An 18,516-nucleotide genomic window follows, 5' to 3' on the forward strand; every position below is an offset into this window, starting at 1 on the left:
CTGAAATGTATCTATAGTAAGCCCTCTTGAAATCAGTCTGCAAATAGTAATATACCTCATCTAATGTATGCTCTAATACTCTGCTAAAAAAAAAAAAAGAAAGAAAAAATTAAAAAAGAAGGCCTAACCGTATCTTAGAATGTAAGAAGTGTGTCAAATTTTGTAGAGTCGTCTGCTCGAATAGTGCCCATTTTGATTCTATGGAGCATTCGTGCTTGGTAGTGATCACTTAGCACAAGTTGATTAGTATTCCAGGTTATTTTTTGTCTTATGCACTACAGTTTTTATGGTATATGTGTAGACGTTGTAGATATATCCAGTCCTCCTAAATTAAATCTGCACTCATTAATGCAACTTTTCTCGTAAGTTCTTTCTAAGGCAGTTAGAGCCATTTACTGCTAACAAAAGTTCTTATATTTCATGAATGTAAGTATCCCCTCGTGTGGCAGTCCAGTACAGGAAATAAGTATTTTCATATGCGGTTTGTAATTGCTGATGTCTCAGGAATATGTATTGGATAGGAGACTCTGCCCCCAAGCTTCCTCTCTAAAAACGTATGTTCATAATACTGAAGTAGGGTGCTGTTTGTAGCGCTGGTTGGCAAGGTTGGCAAAAACCATGTTTTTTATTGAAAAAAACGAAAACGATGTAAAGCTTTTTTAAAAAAAATGTTGGTTTTTTGAAAGAAAAAGGAACATCTGGTTTAAACCACCTTGGTATAAACGAGCCAACCCTGCTGGTTGGAAACATCAAAAAGTAAGAATTCATTGTTTTTGTTATTTCTAAATAGTGAGAAGTTTGCAACACTTTGCAGTGGGAAGGTACTAATTTTGAGCAGTAATGCAATATAGGTGTATAAGTATCTTTTGAAGAACAAAGAAAGCATGAAAATAAGAAATATTTGAGATTAACCGTTAAGAATGAACGACGGAAATGAATGAAGAGTAATTCTAATTACAGTATATTAAGATAGCAAGAAATAAATATAATAAAACATTGAAAACAGGTTCGTATGGGTATAATCCGGCGCCGCCATTTACGGAAAATTAACCAACAACTACAAGAAAACAAATCAACTTCTGTTAAGTGGCAACTAAAAGCAAGAATGGTATCTAAATGAGTGAGGGCAGGACCGCAGTAAAGGGTTCCGTTCGGATGTGCGTTACCCCTACTCTGATTCGGTTAGATCCAATCGTTATTTTTTTAGTGGCAACCTAGCACAAATTGATTACTACTTTTTCCATAAACCCTCATAAATTAAATATGCACCGAGAAGTACAAGTCTAACCCCTGAAAAGGATTTTGTAAGGTACAGACCTCAGCAAGTCTTTACTTTGACACGGACAGTGACTATAATCAGTTCAGTCACTTCCTGGAACTGTTTCTACCTCAGTCACTCATTGGAACTGGTCATGCCTTTGGTGGTAGTTCTTTTTTTTTCCACTAGGTGACTCCGTACAGTCTTATGGTAGTTTGCTACTGTGGTGTGTCACATGTTCTGTCTGCTTGCAGTAAGTGTGTGTGTGTGCTGGTGGAATGCGAGGAACCGCGTAATTGAATGTTCATGGCGACGATAGAGTTAGCAAATGCAATTGAGAAACCGCATGAATTTGATATAAAGAATTTGAACTTGTCGTTCTTAAATAAGTTTGTATTAGATTCAGATATTAATTAATATCGCTTTGCAGCTCTATGTGGTTTAATTAAGTTAGAGAAAACCTGTGATGGTTGTGATCGAAGACTGAAGATATTTTCGACGTATGGTAAAAGTGAGCGTCTATTGTCTTTCTCTTATTTGTAATAACAGGAACTGTGCTCGCTTTAATAAATCAACGTCTGTGCGGAAAAGAACATTTTTCAGTAACGTGAACTTGAGTATTAGATAAGTATCCTTGCTATCTTACTGTGTGGAATCAGTAATTATGAGTTTATTATTCATGAATGTTCTGGTATGGCAAATACCTTAAGCAGTAAAACTGTCTCTGATTGGCTAACGTTTTGTCGGGAGGTCTGCTTAGAAACTCTAATTAAAGAATCAGGTGGGCTGGATTACGTGTAGAGATCGACGAATCGTTGTTTGGCCGTCGTAAGTTTAATATTGGGCGGATGAGACGCCAGCAACCTTGGATTGTTCAGATTTGTAGAGAGACTGGACATATTTTTTTGAGTGAATGTCAATGTAATTCGCGTTCTGCGGAAAGTTTATTTCATATTATTTCATCACATATGCATCCGGGATCTATTGTAATTACTGATCGCTGGAAGGGATGCAGCATTTTGGATAAACAGAAGTAGCATCATTTATAATCCAGAAGGTATAACGTCGTTGACTTCCCGCGCTTGGACCTACTCGTCACTGGGGATGTGGTAAGAGGGTAGTCAATCACCACCAACCGTCAACTCGCTCAGCGAGCCACGAGTAACCAAACTGGCCATTCCTCATAAACTTTTCGCGGGAAGCGAACGACGTTATACCTTCCATACTATAAACTGAATCATTTTCTACATTTTGTGGATCCTAATACGGGTGCTAAAACTCAGACTATTGAAAATTTGTGGTCGCATCTGAAATGAAATTTAGTGTCAACTCATGGTTCAGAAAACCTCGTGTTGCATTTTTCATGGTATTTATGGCGTTGTAAATTTGCTGATAGTTTGTCACTTGGAGGGCAATATTTTTCGATTTTTACGCCATACTGGATCTCTATATCATTAGCGGTGAGTGTGTTAATTTTTTAATTGATATTTTTATTCTTGATTTGTTTTGCATTCCTGTATTTTTAAAAAATTACAAAATGTATTTTTATAGAGTTTATATTATGCAGCTATATTTTACGGGGATGGGGGGCGATAGCGCCACAAGTATATTAGTTTTATCTGTGGCTGTTGGAAAACTTTTGAATTACGGTTGTCTAAGAATTGATTTATCTGAACCGATTTCCAGAATAGTTTGAGAAGCATTCCCCAAATTTTTCTGTTCTTCGGAGTAGTCTAGAAGTGAATAGTCTAGGAGAACAGTAGAAATAAATGCAGAGATATTATTAAACGCTTGCAGGGATATGGGTTTAGAAGTAAATGCAGAGAAAACTAAATACATGGAAGTGCGTCGGGACCGTAATACGGCAAATTGTGGAGGCGTTAAAATATTAAATAATACTTTTGATAAAGTGGATACTTTCAAATATTTTGGATCAATATTAACAGACGAAAATCATATTCACGAAGAAATTAAATGTCGACTAAAAGCAGGGAATTCGTGTTACTATTCGGTTCAAAATCTCTTGTCGTCGCGAATTCTGTCGAGGAATTTGAAGCTTAAAATATATAAAACGATAATCATGCCTGTTGTTCTGTATGGTTGCGAAACATGGTCGCTTACTCTGAGGGAAGAACATAGACTGAAAGTATTTGAGAACAGGATCCTGAGAAGAATATTCGGACCCAAGAGGAACGAGAATGGGGAATGGCGAAAGCTTCATAACGAGGAACTACATACTTTATACAGTTTACCCAACATTGATAGGGTCGTCAAGTCTAGAAGGCTTAGGTGGGCAGGTCATGTAGCTAGAATGGAAGAAAGTAGAAACGCTTTCAAAGTCTTGACTGGTAGACCCATAGGAAAACGACCATTAGGAAGACCTAGGCGCAGATGAGAGGATAATATTAAGATGGATCTCGCAGAGATAGGAATACAAAGTAGAAACTGGATCCAATTAGCTAAGGATAGAAGTCAGTGGAGAGCTTTTGTGAACGCGGCACTGAACCTCCAGGTTCCATAGGCCATAGAGTTAGTTAGTTAGCTAGTTAGTTAGTCTAGAAGTGAATAACAGATTGTCTGTTCGGAGGAACTGATTCCTAGATTGCTCTGATCAATTGAATCATTCTTGGGAAATGATTCCTAAATTGCTTCGGGAACCGGGTCAGATGAATCGGTTGCAGTCACTGTCTCCGAGTCAAAGTAAAGACTTGCCCAGACCTCTATTCAGTGGAAAAGAAGTATATATGCAAGAGGGTTGTGAAAAACCCAGACCTGTAGGTTTGATTGGGTAAAATCGGACTTACATCTAAAGTTGTATTCTTACTTTAAATACCTCTCAAGCATTCATGTTCTATTCTATACATTTCGAGTGTATCTATGCAATTCCCTTGTCTCACATATGAAGTCCGTGAGGATCCATCCACGTTTCATGGGACAAACGATTAAAGGGAGAAAGTAACTAATTAAGAAAGAAAAAGATGAAATAATTAAGTAATATAATTTTTATTAAATTTTTAAGTGTTGTAAAAAAATGTGATTTCTTTTTTCTTGAATAGTATATATTAGAAGTGTCCGTTATTAATAAATATCAGTGTTCTTGTGGGTGCATACTAAAATATTTATTATTTAAAAATCTGTAATGGTGTGTCTACATCCAGTAAAGTACGTGCATGATTAAAATGTACTGTCTGTGTTACATTCCAGCAGGGTGAATTAATTTAAATCAGTCTGATATAAATCAAACTCTGAAATAAATTAATTTAAAGTAAAAATAAGTAAAGTCCCATTTCTGTTCTGTTATTGCGATTATGGAAGATAATCATAATAAAATGAAACTCAAATGCATGTACAGCATAGTATGGAAACGAGTGTTTCATGCAGAGGATGATTAGGAAAAATCCCGTTTTGAACGGATAACGGAGGAATCCTGCTTTCTTCACTTCGTGACATAGGGTTTTTAAATCGTTAACGATTCCAACGGGGAAATCACCACGGACGTTTAAGACGAAAATTCTTTTGCGTGCGCGTCTGTTTGTTTGTTCCCAGATATTGGAGGTTTCCGATCCCCTCTGTGAATTTTTTAAGAGTATATAACTTTAGGCGAAATTTATGTATTTTATATGTATTTCGTGCTGCAAGCTACTTCCGATTTCTTAAAGATATGCCCCTACCAAATATCAGTAACTTTTGTAAAAAAAAAAAAAAAAAAAAAAAAAAAAAAAAAAAAGTCATGTTGATAAACGTTGCTGTACTCTTTCGTTAATGCTTAAGAAACATTCTTTTGGATTGAAATAAGTTAACGATTGGAGAATAATTCAAACCCTAACCCCAATACTTTCACTTAAATGGCGTAATTAACATTTAATACTAATTCCTAATGTTTTTTTCTTCAGTTCGCGACTTGTATTTTACGAGGGGAAAGATTTGATTTTAATAACAAAAAACGATAAATAAAGAAAATCAACAAAAAAAATTTTTTCAAAAGATTTTTTTCCATCCTGCATTCCAACAACAATGTGTATATAATAATGGACTCAATATTTGTCTAATGCTAGCATTGTTGCAAACTTTAAGTGTTGCTTCAGGAAATTGATTGCCACAACTTTGGTCCATAGATTCTAAAATACAGGAGAAAATACAATTGTTTGTGACGAGGGTAGTTACGAAGAGATTATCCTTACGTCAAGTTCAAAAGTACGTACACTGACTCAAGAGTACTATCAGAATATAACATTATTTTTCGGTAATTTTGTAAATGATATTTTGAATGACATAGTGTCCAAACTAATACAGCACATTTCTTATATCAAAATATTTCAAACATACAAACTGTGAAATATCAGAATGAATTAGGAAGCAGGCCAAAAAAGAGAGACTGAGGTGAAAATCACTAATGGTTAGCTTACCGAATTCCCACGGAACAGATTAGAGTACGAATCTTACCCACCCTTAACCTTTTTTTTTTTCGATTAAAAAATTCAATATGTTTCAATCAAAAATTTTCTTCTACGCCTTATATCTGGAGAATTACATATAGTGTAGCCAAATCCAAACTATCAGTATAATGTACTTATTTTTTAAAAAAGATACGAAAGCTCGACTTAGGGGCGTACGAGTTAGTTCAAGAAACTCGACTTAGTTCAAACTTTTGGAGCCCCTGATCCAGAAATGCATCGAAAGATTCCATATATTTCAATCAATATCTAAAGAAATTTTTTGATGCTTTTTTTTTTTTTTTTATCATTCCTAAAATTCTTGTCATTTAGTTTTGTCATTTTGAATAAAATCTTTGGAGAGCAGTAAAAAAATTTACACGCATGCGAAACATTGTCAAATATGAACATCAAACACATAATGTAGAAGTAATAACTTTACTACATTATTATGTAAGTAAAGGTGAACAAGATACAAAATAAAATACGTCATCACAGTAAGGAATACGCATTAGAATGTTCAAATGACAAAGCGAACAATATCCAGAAACGTTAGGTAGTACATTAGATGTCAAATAGATACTTCAACAGTACGAAGTCTGTATTCATTTCAGTAAGTGACTGAAAAGCAGATGATGATTTGATGTAAACCGACGCAATAATTTTCTTTCACATTCACACATTTTATATGGAATGTAATTGTAATATAGTCGCTAATGCGCTTCTAGATTATTACACATTTAATATCGCATTTAAAGCTGCATAATAACAGTGGAAATTTCAGGGAGTTTCATTGTTTGTATATTGAAGGTACCATATTTTGATAGATTTTGTGCCGTATTGAAAGTTATTGTCGAACATTTTTATGATTGCATCGTTGTTTTCTGCTGCACCGTAATTTTTCTGTCAGAGTACATGACTGGACAACTTTAATTTCAGTCTTCTATGTATTCTTTGGAGAAGCAAGGGAAGATGCATAAATTTCTACATATGTTTTGGTTAAAAATTCTACGCGTATCTAGTTTTTTTCTGAATTCTTTCGTTTTCTTATTCCACCAATTCTTTCAGAATCATTCTTCTTTCCTTAATCATCACCTACAGGGCATAACTGTGATACGCAAAAGGAACTTTAAAAGGAATCAAATTAAAGTTTTTTAAATTGCTCAGAAAACATGTCAAGAATTCCAAGGAAATAGCTCAAATTGTTCAAGTATTTTCTCTACGTCAGGGCACGTGTAACAAATTATAGTTTCTCAGCGCAAAGTAAGTGTTGCAGTTTTATCATTCAGTTATAAAGAAGGATCGTAATCTATTATTTCTATGTTTCAGGTACTCATTTTTATCTGTAAGAGAGAAAGAAGAAAAAAGATAGTGCTGTGGAGTATGTTGGCATAAAGCAATCCAATGTAATGACAGTTCAGATCAAATCAAGAACAGTTGGTGAAACAAAGCAAGACGGAACGCATCAGAGCATAACACGGAAATATATTCCTATTGTAAATTGACATCTGTGTATGTGTAATTGACAGCATTTTGCATTGGAAGTACCAAAATGTGGAAGTCACTAGAAGTATGCAAGTAGTAGTAGGGTTTGGCAGAGAAGCAGATTGTGGAATAACATTAAATGAGGTAAAACTATTATTGATTTATACTAAACAATCGTTACAGTGGGTCTAATTATATATGCATTGTAGATTTAACACTGAAAGTTTTACTGGAAGTATATTTTTCAGACACTATAGTGAGTGAGTGAAACGTAATATGGGGTCCGCTCTACACGATAAAATTTCATATAAACGTCGTGTGTCGGATGTTTTTGTATTGATTTTATAGGTGATATGGCAACTGATGTATTGTTCCATACTATCAGTAATTCTCGATTGATAACCCAGCAGTCAATAGTTCCGACATTTTTTTTTTTTTAAACATAAATAGCATAGATGTGAATGCATCTCAATCCCCGTAATGTGTTCTATCAGGGTCTGCTCATCCACATACTCTCTTGGTTCGAAGATGTCTTCACTAATAATGATTTATTATTATTGTTGTTATTATTATTATTATTACTGTTATAAACACAATACCTGATTATTATTTTTGGTGCATATATTAACCGAATGTCGTTCGTATATTTCATTTCATTTTTTGCGCTCAGGCACATGACACGTGCCTGCACACTGCTCTTGCGAACGACTGTGAGGTGTAAATCCCTGTGCATGGCGCGGTTGATTGTCGCCTGCGATGTAGGACATTTGCTAGCCATCGCACACTGTATGGGGATATTTTGAGGAGATACCTTGAACTACACCAATTGCGATGGAGTCGTCTTCATGCGATAACGGTTTCTAACTGCTCTTCTCGATGTGGTGGACCCGGGACTCTGTGCCACATGTATCTATGTAATGCGATTCACAGTGGTATGACCTACATGAAAATTACGCACTTCATACCTTTCTATGATCCACGACGCCGTGAACTTAGCGTAAGAGCCACAGTAAACCCTTTCCAGAATCTGTTCAATTTTGGCAACAAGAGATTACGATCGACCACATTACTCTGCTGCGTGACTAACGAGATACTGTTGCTTGCCTCGAGGCAATGTCACGGCGATAGTTTGCGATGCGCAATACAGTTGCACGTTGACATCGACTCAATATAAGTGAATCAACCTCTATAGGTATAACTATTACGAGCGTGGTCATATTCGAAGGTTGCTAAAATTTATTTTATCATTTGATCTTCCACAGAATGGAAGTGAGCCAGTTTTGTTAAAGAAAACTGTCTCGAATGGGCGTAATTCGGATATATCTTGGAGTGTGGAGGTGCCCTATTGTTTCCTACTTGTTTATTTGGCAATGAGTGCATTTTTCACACTTGTTAGTTTTGCGTTTGTTCATATTTGAAAAGTGCATACGCTCTACCGTAGTATATTTATTTTCGAGCATGAAACTGCAACCTCGACAACTTTAATGCTAGGAGTAGAGCGTTCACTTCTGGTGCATGGGGACCTTGGTTCGATCCCAGATTGCGCCAAGTGAATTTTGTGGTGCAAAAACACCGTGTGCGTGGGTTTCCTCGGGGTTTTCCCGTTTCCCCTCACTTTCTTCATTCCACTATTTCATTTATCTCTCATCATCACCGTCTCCTTTAGCCTAACCGGCATAACCGTGGGACATAAATCTTAAAATTTTCATTTAATTTTTTTGGGATAATCAGTCTTCTGTTAATAGAGATTCTCAGCTTCCCCTGGTCTGTGTGCCTGTAGTACGTGTTCTGGATCGAATAGAGATTCGAATCTAATTATGTTCTGCAGAGGGGAGTTGTCAATTCTGTAGCGCAGAAGGAAATTTAAAGATCAAAGTGATGAAAAGGAGATGAAACAGATAAGTCTTCCGTCCAACGTTAAATATATCAGTTATGCTGAAGAAACCATAAATAAAACAATATTTATAAAATGACAGAAAATATACTTGATGGTAAAAGTGGTAGAGAGTAGCGGGAAAGGAAGTTAGGATAGGTTTCAGCACAGTACTTCTGGTCTGCGATGGTCCTCGAGTGTCATGGAAATGACAGTTGTGCTTACAGCCAGGGTGGAAAAAAATCATGATTTTTTTCAAAAAAATCATTTTTGTTGATTTTTTTGATTTAAATCGATTTTTTTGATTTAAATCAAATCTTTTTCTTCGTATAATACAAGTCGCGAACTGAAGAAAAAACATTAGGAATTAGTATTAAATGTTAATTATGCCATTTAAGTGAAAGTATTGGGTTTTAATTTTGAATTAATTCCCAATCGTTAACCTATTTCAATCCCAAACAATGTTTCTTAAGCATTAAGGAAAAAGTACAGCAATGTACTGTATATCAACATGACACTTTTCTTTTCACGAAAGTTACTGATATTTGGCAGGGGCATATTTTTAAGCAATTGGAACTAGCTAGCGGCACGAAATAAAGTACATAAATTTCGCCTGAAATTAACTAACTAACTCTAGTTAATGAAACCCGGAGGTTCAATGCCATGTTCACAAAAGCTTCCTGACTTCTATCCTTAGTCAACTGAATCCAGTTTCTATTTTGTATTCTTATTTCTGAGAGATCCATCTTAATATTGTCCTCCCATCTGTGCCTAGGTCGTTTTCCGATTGGACTTCCAGTTAAAACTTTGAAAGCGTTCCTACTTTCTTCCATTCTCGCTACGTGTCCTGCCCACCTGAGCCTCCAAGATTTGATGACCCTAACAATGTTTGGTGAACGATATCAATTATGCAGTTCCTCATCATGAAGTTTTCGCCATTCCTCATTTCCGTTCCTTTTGGTTCCGAATATTCGTTTCAGGATTTTATTCTCAAATACTTTCAGTCTGCGTTGTTCCCTCAGCGTAAGCGACCATGTTTCACAACCACACAGCACAACAGGCATAATTATCGTTTTACATATTTTAAAGCTTCAAATTCCTCGACAGAATTCGCGAAGATAAGAGATTTTGAACTGAATAATAACACGAATTCCCTGCTTTTAGTCGATATTTAATTTTGGGGACGCGGTGGATCAGTGGTAGAGCGTTCACCTCCGGTGCTTGGGGTCCCTGGTTCGATCCCAGCTCGCGCCGTGTGGACTTTGTGGTGGACAAACATTGTGCTCGTGAGTTTTCTCGGGGTTCTCCCGTTTCCTCTCACTTTCTTCATTCCACCATTTCACTCATCTCTCATCACCACCGTCTCCTTTAGCTAACCGGCATAAACGTGGGACGTGAAAACTTAAAGATTTCATTTCATTTTTTCGATATTTAATTTCTTCGTGAATATCGTTTTCTGATCCTATATATTAGCCGATGGCAGAACTTTCTTTGTCTTTATGCAATGAGCTTTCGTAAGTCAAAAATTTTCTGTAGGAATTCCAAAATAAAAAAGATCAAGGTGATCAGTTCCAGCAGAAGGAACACTTGTGATTGTTAAAAATATGCTTTATGTGACGTGAAAAACAGTTCAAATGTGAGCTGTCCGTGCATTTAAGACATCTATACATAGCAGGCACGTTTTTATACTTTTCTGTTGGCTATTTTATTTCCTCTGACAATTTTTTGTGCACAGGCGCGGCAAATTTTCTGCGATCACATCGCAGATCGCGGCATGTTCTGCAATGGGGTCAAGTATCCACTTTATCAAAAGTATTATTCGATATTTTAACGCATCCAAAATTTGTCGTATTACGATCCCGAGGAACTTCTATGTATTTAGTACATAAATTTCGCCCAACATTTTAAAATCAATTTTTTCTTTTTTTGTTTCGCAGAGGGGATCGGACCCCTCTAAATACGCCCCTATTATGTGGAAACAAACAAATAGACGTGGACACAAAAGTGTTATCATCTTAAATGTCCATGGTGATTTCCCGTTGGAATAGAAATTTTAAAACCCTGTGTTACAAAGAGAAGAAAGCAGGGTTCATCCGTTACCCGTTCAAGTGGGATTTTCCCTGATCGTTCTTTACATGATACTCGTTTTCATACTGTGATTACATACATTTGAGTCTCATTGTATTATGATTATTATCTTCCATAATTGAAATAACAGAAGAGAAACGGGACTTCACTTACTATCACTTTAAATTAATTCATTTCGGAATTTGATTTAAATCAACGATTTTTATTAAAAAAATCAAGTGATTTAAATCTTGATTAAAATCGTGATTTAAATCAAACTGATTTAAATCAATCCACCCTGCTTACAGCTGCTCCTACGGTTCTTCGACACAAATGACAAGTGGCGAATGTAATTTGTGATGCTCAGCTTGGGCATCTTCTACCTGTGCGACAACAATGGTGCTTATTCCAAAATCTTAATAATGGAAACTCGACATTGACATATTCCACATTAATATTGATTGTGTCGTAGCGATGAACATTATCCAAAGCTAGAATAGTTCTTCAGCCTGAGAGCTTCCAATTGGTTTGACTTTGAGATGTTCACGAGGAAAACTATCATAATCACCACGACTATTCTGATCGATTGGATTTGTGCAGGATATGGATGACGTTGATATTCAATTACCTTTAGAGATTTGTGCGCGATGAGAGTTAACGTATACCCAAAAGAAAAAGAGTAGCAATTACGCAAGGGAACTTAGTCTTTAGTTTTATTTCCTTTTCCTAAAAACTGATTAAATTTATTGAATAGTTTAACAAATGCTGTGGCTGTCTGTGTACAGCGACAGTTTTTTTTTTTTCTTTTCTTTTTTAATTAGGATCGTGAATGGAATGAATTTCAATAAATGCTTTAAAATGGCTTGAAATTTAAGATAAAAGAAGAAACTGATTCCAGGGAGAATCGGGTACTTCACAATATGCTTATATCTCATGCGCAACCTAACTTCGGCGGTAGCTTACCATAATAAGAACTATAGTTAAGGCAAAATTTCAATCGCATCAGCTCCATTGTTACCAAACGACTTCCTCTTAACAGAGAAAGACAGTATGAAAAATATTACAAACTAAAAGAGTAAATTCAAGGAGAGTAACGATTATGTATCTCCGCTTCAAATATTTAAGAAGTTTGCAAACGATCACATTTTAAGGAAATCGGATTACCAAAACTTTTTTATACCTAGGTATATGTATTTACCCTGCCTGTTCTTGTGTGTACGTCCGTCCCGGCAGAAAAAATATTCCTCAAGAATTACTTCATGAATCAGAAAAATCGATAAAGATAGCGAGAAACGATTTCCTGCAATCGATTAAGTCATTTTGTCCCCGTCCTTAACTCTCTACTAAAACCGAAAGTGATGGAAATCCACTATGACTTCCGGTTTCAATATTGATTTACATGAAGTAAAGACGCTAAGAAATTGAGAGAAATGGTTGTTTTAGACTTAATTTAGCATTCTAAGAATAGGTACAATTTTCTCTCTTAACCGGCAGCGCCAGAAATCAACTACTTCCACTTTTAACTTTGATTGCTATGGAGTAAAACCGGTAATAGGTTTCCAGGTGCGCTTTTCTGCAGTCAATCAAACGTCCCAAGACCATATTCCATCTCCACACTAACCTTTACTAAAATTGGAATTCGTTTCAACACTGAGAAAATATCACACCACACGAAGATACAAAAATTAAAGATCAAATTGATCCGTATCTTTGGAGCTACTTTTACATTCGTAATTTGATCTTTGATCATGTGTTCAAATGATGTATATACTAAATTACATACTAGAAAATTAAGTAAAATATACATAACGTCATCACTCAGCACACACATCAAATTACGAATAAGAAAAGTATCCGCAAAGATACTGTTCATTTTGTTTTGTAAGTTTGGTACTTGGTTTTCCGTGTTAGTATTACACGGAAAAAGTTACCGCGCGTAGACCTCTTAAATATTTGAATCTAAGATATATAAACATGATTCTCCCTGTGTGCACTCTTTCAGTGAAGTGTACACTGATGCAAAACTACATTCAAATACAGGTACAATATAATCCGTTGCTGTGTTATCAGTTTCTTATAATTTCACTGTTGTTTAAAAATCCCTGTTAAATAGTGAATTATGAAAATTTCCTGCGCCATGTATCTAGCAGTGCCCTTGTTTCAGAATTACATAAAACCAATTCTATTGTAAGTGTTTCGTTCTTTATTAATTTATGCTTTCTTTTTATTTTCTTCCATTTTTCTTTTACAGTTTACCTGAAAATGAAGTTGAGTTGAACACGACACCAAACTCAGCTTAATTACAAGATAGTTCAAACAAGCTTCGAATCGTTCATTTATTTTACCACTCCGTCATGTTAATTGGAAATAACGTTCATGTTCAGTAAACACTTCGAATTCAGTGCCATAACAATTCGATTACTTACGATTGTAAGGAAGAATCAAGTTAATACGAATCAAGCTATCTTTGAATACTTGTATATAGCAATATGGAATTCTCGGACACAACTAAGGTAAACATGAATTCCTTAAATGCTGATAACGCTAATAGTTTGCCTACCGCCGTCGCTAATTTTATTTCCAGTGAGATTTTTACAAAACCGAAAACAGAAGTAACTGAAGAAAATGTTGAGATCTGTAATGACGAAACCAGCTTTGTTGATATATGTAAGGAAGAAAATACTTTTGGTGAGGTTTTTAATGAGGAAAATAGCTTCGGTGTGTGTTACAATGAGGAAAACAGCTTTGTTGACATATGTAATGAGGAAAATAGCTTTATTTGTTTTTATTGTATGACAGAATGGAACACTAAAAGTGAGCTACGGGCTCACATAAAAATGCACTTAAATGAAATATGCCCTTCCATATGTCAACAATGTGGAAAGAAGTTCAAAAATTCAAGATCATTGAAACAGCATGTTCGTCTTCTTCATTCTACCGCCGACCCTTATCAGTGTCATGATTGTGGCGAATGTTTTAGTAGATACCAGAATTTCAGAAGACATATGCAGATACATGATAAGAAAACTTACATCTGTGACCACTGTGGTAAAGCTTTATCATCGAAAGATTATTTAAAACTTCATATTGCGTGTCATATAGACGGAAAACCACATCAATGCAATCTTTGTACAAAGCGCTTTCGGTCGTTGTCTGATCTTAGGGTCCATAGTAGATCACACACTGGTGAAAGGCCATATCAGTGTGAACATTGTAATATGACGTTCGCATTTACTTCTGCGTTTAAGACACACTTAAAAACTCACACGAATGAAAGGCCGCATGTTTGTGAACACTGTGGTAGAAGCTTCACCAGACGTCACCATCTGGAATCTCATTATGATATACACAAAGGAGCAAAAGACTTTACATGTGAGACGTGTGGTAAAAGTTTCAGGTTTCCAAACTCTTTCAGACGCCATAGAATAACACACACAGGAGAGAGGCCTTTTGTATGTGAAATCTGTGATCGAAGATTTGTGCGAGAATCACATCTTAGGTATCATCTCAATACACAAACACATTCGGCGAACTTAGCACGAAAATGTGATGTGGTAACTAACAAAGAATAATTTTAGTAAATAAAATTTGTATTTCTGCATGAGTACTGAAGGATCTTGTATGAGTTGTTTTTACAAGTCTTCTTAACCTGAGAAGTTCCATCAGCAAGAAAAGCTTCCTTTATACGCGACTGAGGAAAGCAACTTAGAGGAGAGATGAAAGGTCTTGAGAAGAAAAAATGATTTTAAGGAGGAAAGGACAATAAAACTTTTGCGTGACTTCGTAGACTATATTCTTTATTATTATGGTTTTCTTAATTTTATATGTAATGATGAAATATCTACATTCCACCTTTTTCCATTCCAACATACTACAGGTGCAAAAATAAAACCTTTTGGGGACATATAATAGCTTTTTCCCATGAAACTTTTTTTTAAAAAAAACGGAAATTTTCGCTTTTTAATTTTTTTTATAACTTCTTGTGTAAGTACTAATTTTGTTTTCCTATAGTTGACTTCTACAATTAAGAAAGTGCGACTACAACAACGTCTAGTGTTTGTGAACCCTATTTTCAGTCCGTGAGTGGCTGTCTTGATTTCTCAAACTGACATTGCAGTTGTTACCTTCAAGTGTAAGTTCTGTAACCCACATATTTCAAAAGTCGCTTTAGTTTCCTAAACATTTTTTATAAAGTACCTGGATCTTGTTCTCCGTTTGGAAAATGCTTTATCAAAGCTTCAGAGGGTTTAGTTTACAAAATTAATGCTATAAACGGCTGTTTTGAGTATAATGTTAGTTTAACATCATTATTTACATAATTCCTTCATTCTTTACTGTTATATCGTGTCAAGATTGGAACCCGAACAAATTGGTGCTAGACAGTTCTGTGCGGGAAGAAATTTTTCAACTGATTCATACCGTCGAGGAATTTCAGAATACACTTAACCATTTGGAAAGTATAATGATTTAATTATTCCACCATATAAAACGAATGACCGGGATGTACTTTTATTTGTACAATAGGTAGGCTAGAATTTCTTGTTCTTTTGAAGAAAGGCATTATTTGTGGCCAGTTCTCATGGTGGTAGGAAGTTGGTGCACGAGGGCTACATGTACGTGTTTCGGAAACAGTGCAGCGATAAGAGTTAATGGTATTATGTTTTAAAAGGTCAGTGTAAAGGGATTTGCTTTATTCTGATATATAATACGTTACATTATAAGGAATGCCTTCCTTGGAAGTTTCATTCATAAATGAGATGAGATGTACTAGAAACAAAAAAAAGTTACAAGATAAATGACATTCAAAATGAAAACACATGCATAAAGCTATTCTCACAGAACTATTACGAGCATTTGCCCACCATCTAGTGATGGAATAACGAACTATGATGTCCAAGCCTTACTTAGGGCGTATAACTCCGCAACTATATGCAAATAACCGTTGAAATAAATTTTGAAATAGACTCCATATATTTACGTGATCTACATTTTAGAGAAGATCGAGCACTCTGTATATATACGTGACTAGCACTGTAAGTATTAAGAATTGTCGGTTTCCTCGGGATTTTCAGTCTATCTTCGCTATTTCAAAGACACTAAGATTGGTAAACCAATTCGAGGAATCCGGAGAAAAGTTTCTGTGTTGGAGGGTGGTTATTGGAACCACTATTACGCCCTTTTGCAGGATCGAAACAAGATAAATAATGCATTGGAGAGCTGGCACACAGCGTTTCGTTCACACATTTGTATTAGCCAATCTTCTGTTTGGCGATTTATGGATAGATGTATTTTGCCGTGAGGCAACACTGAATGAAGTTCGGTACGAAAAGGTCAACTATGATACAGGCGAGAGGCATAATAAGTAAAGAAATAGTCAGCTGACCACTTAAAAAAAATGGCTGAGGACTATAATAACAGGGATGTAATATCGTATCTATGAGGCATGGTTTATAATTTTACACTTCGATTATTGCAATGTGTGATATTAATTATTATATAACTAACTACACGGCCTATGGAACCCGGAGGTTCAATGCCGCTTTCACAGAAGCTCTCCATTGACTTCCATCCTTAGCCAACTGGATCTAGTTTCGGCTTTTTTTATTCATATTTCTGCGAGATCCATCTTAATATTGTCCTCCCATCTGCGTCTTGGTTTTCCTAATGCTCGTTTTCCGATTGGTCTTCCAGTTACCATTTTAAAAGCGTTGCTACGTTCTTCCATTCTTGCTACATGACCTGCCCACCTGAGCCTCCTAGACTTGGTGACCCTAACAATTTTTGGTAAACCGTATAAATTATGTAGTTTCTCGTTATGAAGTTTCAGCCATTCCCGTTCCCCTAATTATTATACATGTTTTGTATAATGTACTTGTAACTAATAACTTCATACATTGGTCATGTTATTATGTAATATTAATTATTGTATATCTGTGTTTTGTTTAATGTATTTGTGACTGATAATTTCAGTAGTATTGCACAGACAGCGACAGAAGTTCTTTCCGTTTGATGAAATTAGTTTCGTAAATAACTTCAGAATGGAAGGACAATTTAAGTACCGAATAGTTAAGTGTATTTGGAAATTTTTCGATGGTATGAATCAGCTGAAAATTTTCTTCCCACACCAATCTGTTCCAACTCAGACCTGTTGCCGCACCGAAATTTCTGTCCTAGACTCGTCAAGATTTTTGAAATGAAAAACTTGTGGATAGCGTTTTAAATGTTCTCTTCTTCGAATTTTAGCAGCTTCAGTATTTCAGAAGTGTTATAGCTAACACTATTAAACTTCTGCTGATACATTTTTGTCGTTAAACGTTAATCTATTAGCTGTATAAACAAATCGTTGGAATGGGAAAACCCACTGCGTTTACCGATTTGCACTTTTTCTTTTCTATCGAATGACCTATTTTTCTTAGTTCTTGAATTTTCCCCAGGAATTTCTTTTCACAATACAGTAATTAAATGTCTTTCCGTGTCATAATGGGAAAACAAAGGTAGAATTACTACTATCTGTCCATTAAAATTGAAATTATATATAATATAAATGAAAGTGACTATGTGTGTGACTTCATACCTCTTCAACCACCCGACAGATCTCGATAAAATTTTCAGCATAGATGAGGTTCGGGCCTAGGATGGTTTTCATCATTTCACTGTGAAGGTGCAGCTTAGGGGAGGGGGAGATATATTTTAAAATGATCAAAAATGACCAATATTAGTGTTGAATCCATAGTTTTCGGAGTCGCTGAGATAAATAGTGACACTTCTGATACCGTTTAAATCCCAATTGAGCTCCACAACTTGGGGGAGGGATATATATATATATATATATATATATATATATATATATATATATATATATATATATATATATATATATATATATATATAAATGATCATAATTGACCAATATTATTTATTTAATCATCAGATACAGCTCAGAGGCCATTTTACACTGGATATCTAACAACAATAGTAGTAATAAAAAGGATTTGGGAAGATATCGGCCAGGGCGTGTTTAGTGGGTACCATCCCGGCATTTGCCTGGTAGGACAGGAAAAACCAAGTCAGGATGGTCGGCAGTGGGAATCGAACCCGCGACCTCCCGAATACAAAGCCAAAGTTCTACCACTTGGGTTAGTGTCAATCAATTGCTTTCGGAGTCGCTGAGATAAATAATGTCACGTCCGATGCCATTTAAATGCAAATTGAGCTTACAATGGTAATATTTAATTTTTAAGACAAAAATCATCGTCTATCAATGGGCGCTTCAGTAATAGTAAACAGAACATATTAGTATTTTTTCTTATTTTAACCCAGTGAAGCGGGTAATTGACGCTAGTATTTTAAAAAGCCTAAAATTTCCCAGCTTTTTTTTTCTGTTCGAATCCATCAAGAGC

At 35.5% G+C, this 18,516-nt stretch overlaps 1 protein-coding gene across 4 annotated transcripts in view; it reads left to right on the top strand.

Annotated features, from left to right (window-relative positions):
- The window catches only part of LOC145678540 (uncharacterized), a 137,965-nt gene that overhangs the window by 1,043 nt on the left and 118,406 nt on the right, over positions 1-18,516 (top strand). For 3 of the 4 annotated variants that reach the window (XM_081748810.1, XM_081748811.1, XM_081748809.1), the window contains exon 2: positions 7,021-7,320. In XM_081748810.1, the coding sequence (XP_081604936.1) occupies positions 7,264-7,320 (57 nt within the window). In that variant the 5' untranslated portion in view covers positions 7,021-7,263. Of the gene's footprint in view, positions 1-7,020; positions 7,321-13,367; positions 17,509-18,516 lie in introns of those variants that run through there. The other variant, XM_081748806.1, reaches the window with a different exon arrangement.

Source organism: Thermobia domestica, chromosome 2 (assembly GCF_964235325.1).
Source record: "Thermobia domestica chromosome 2, izTheDome1.hap1.1, whole genome shotgun sequence".
In the NCBI taxonomy this organism is placed as follows: Eukaryota; Metazoa; Arthropoda; class Insecta; order Zygentoma; family Lepismatidae; genus Thermobia; species Thermobia domestica.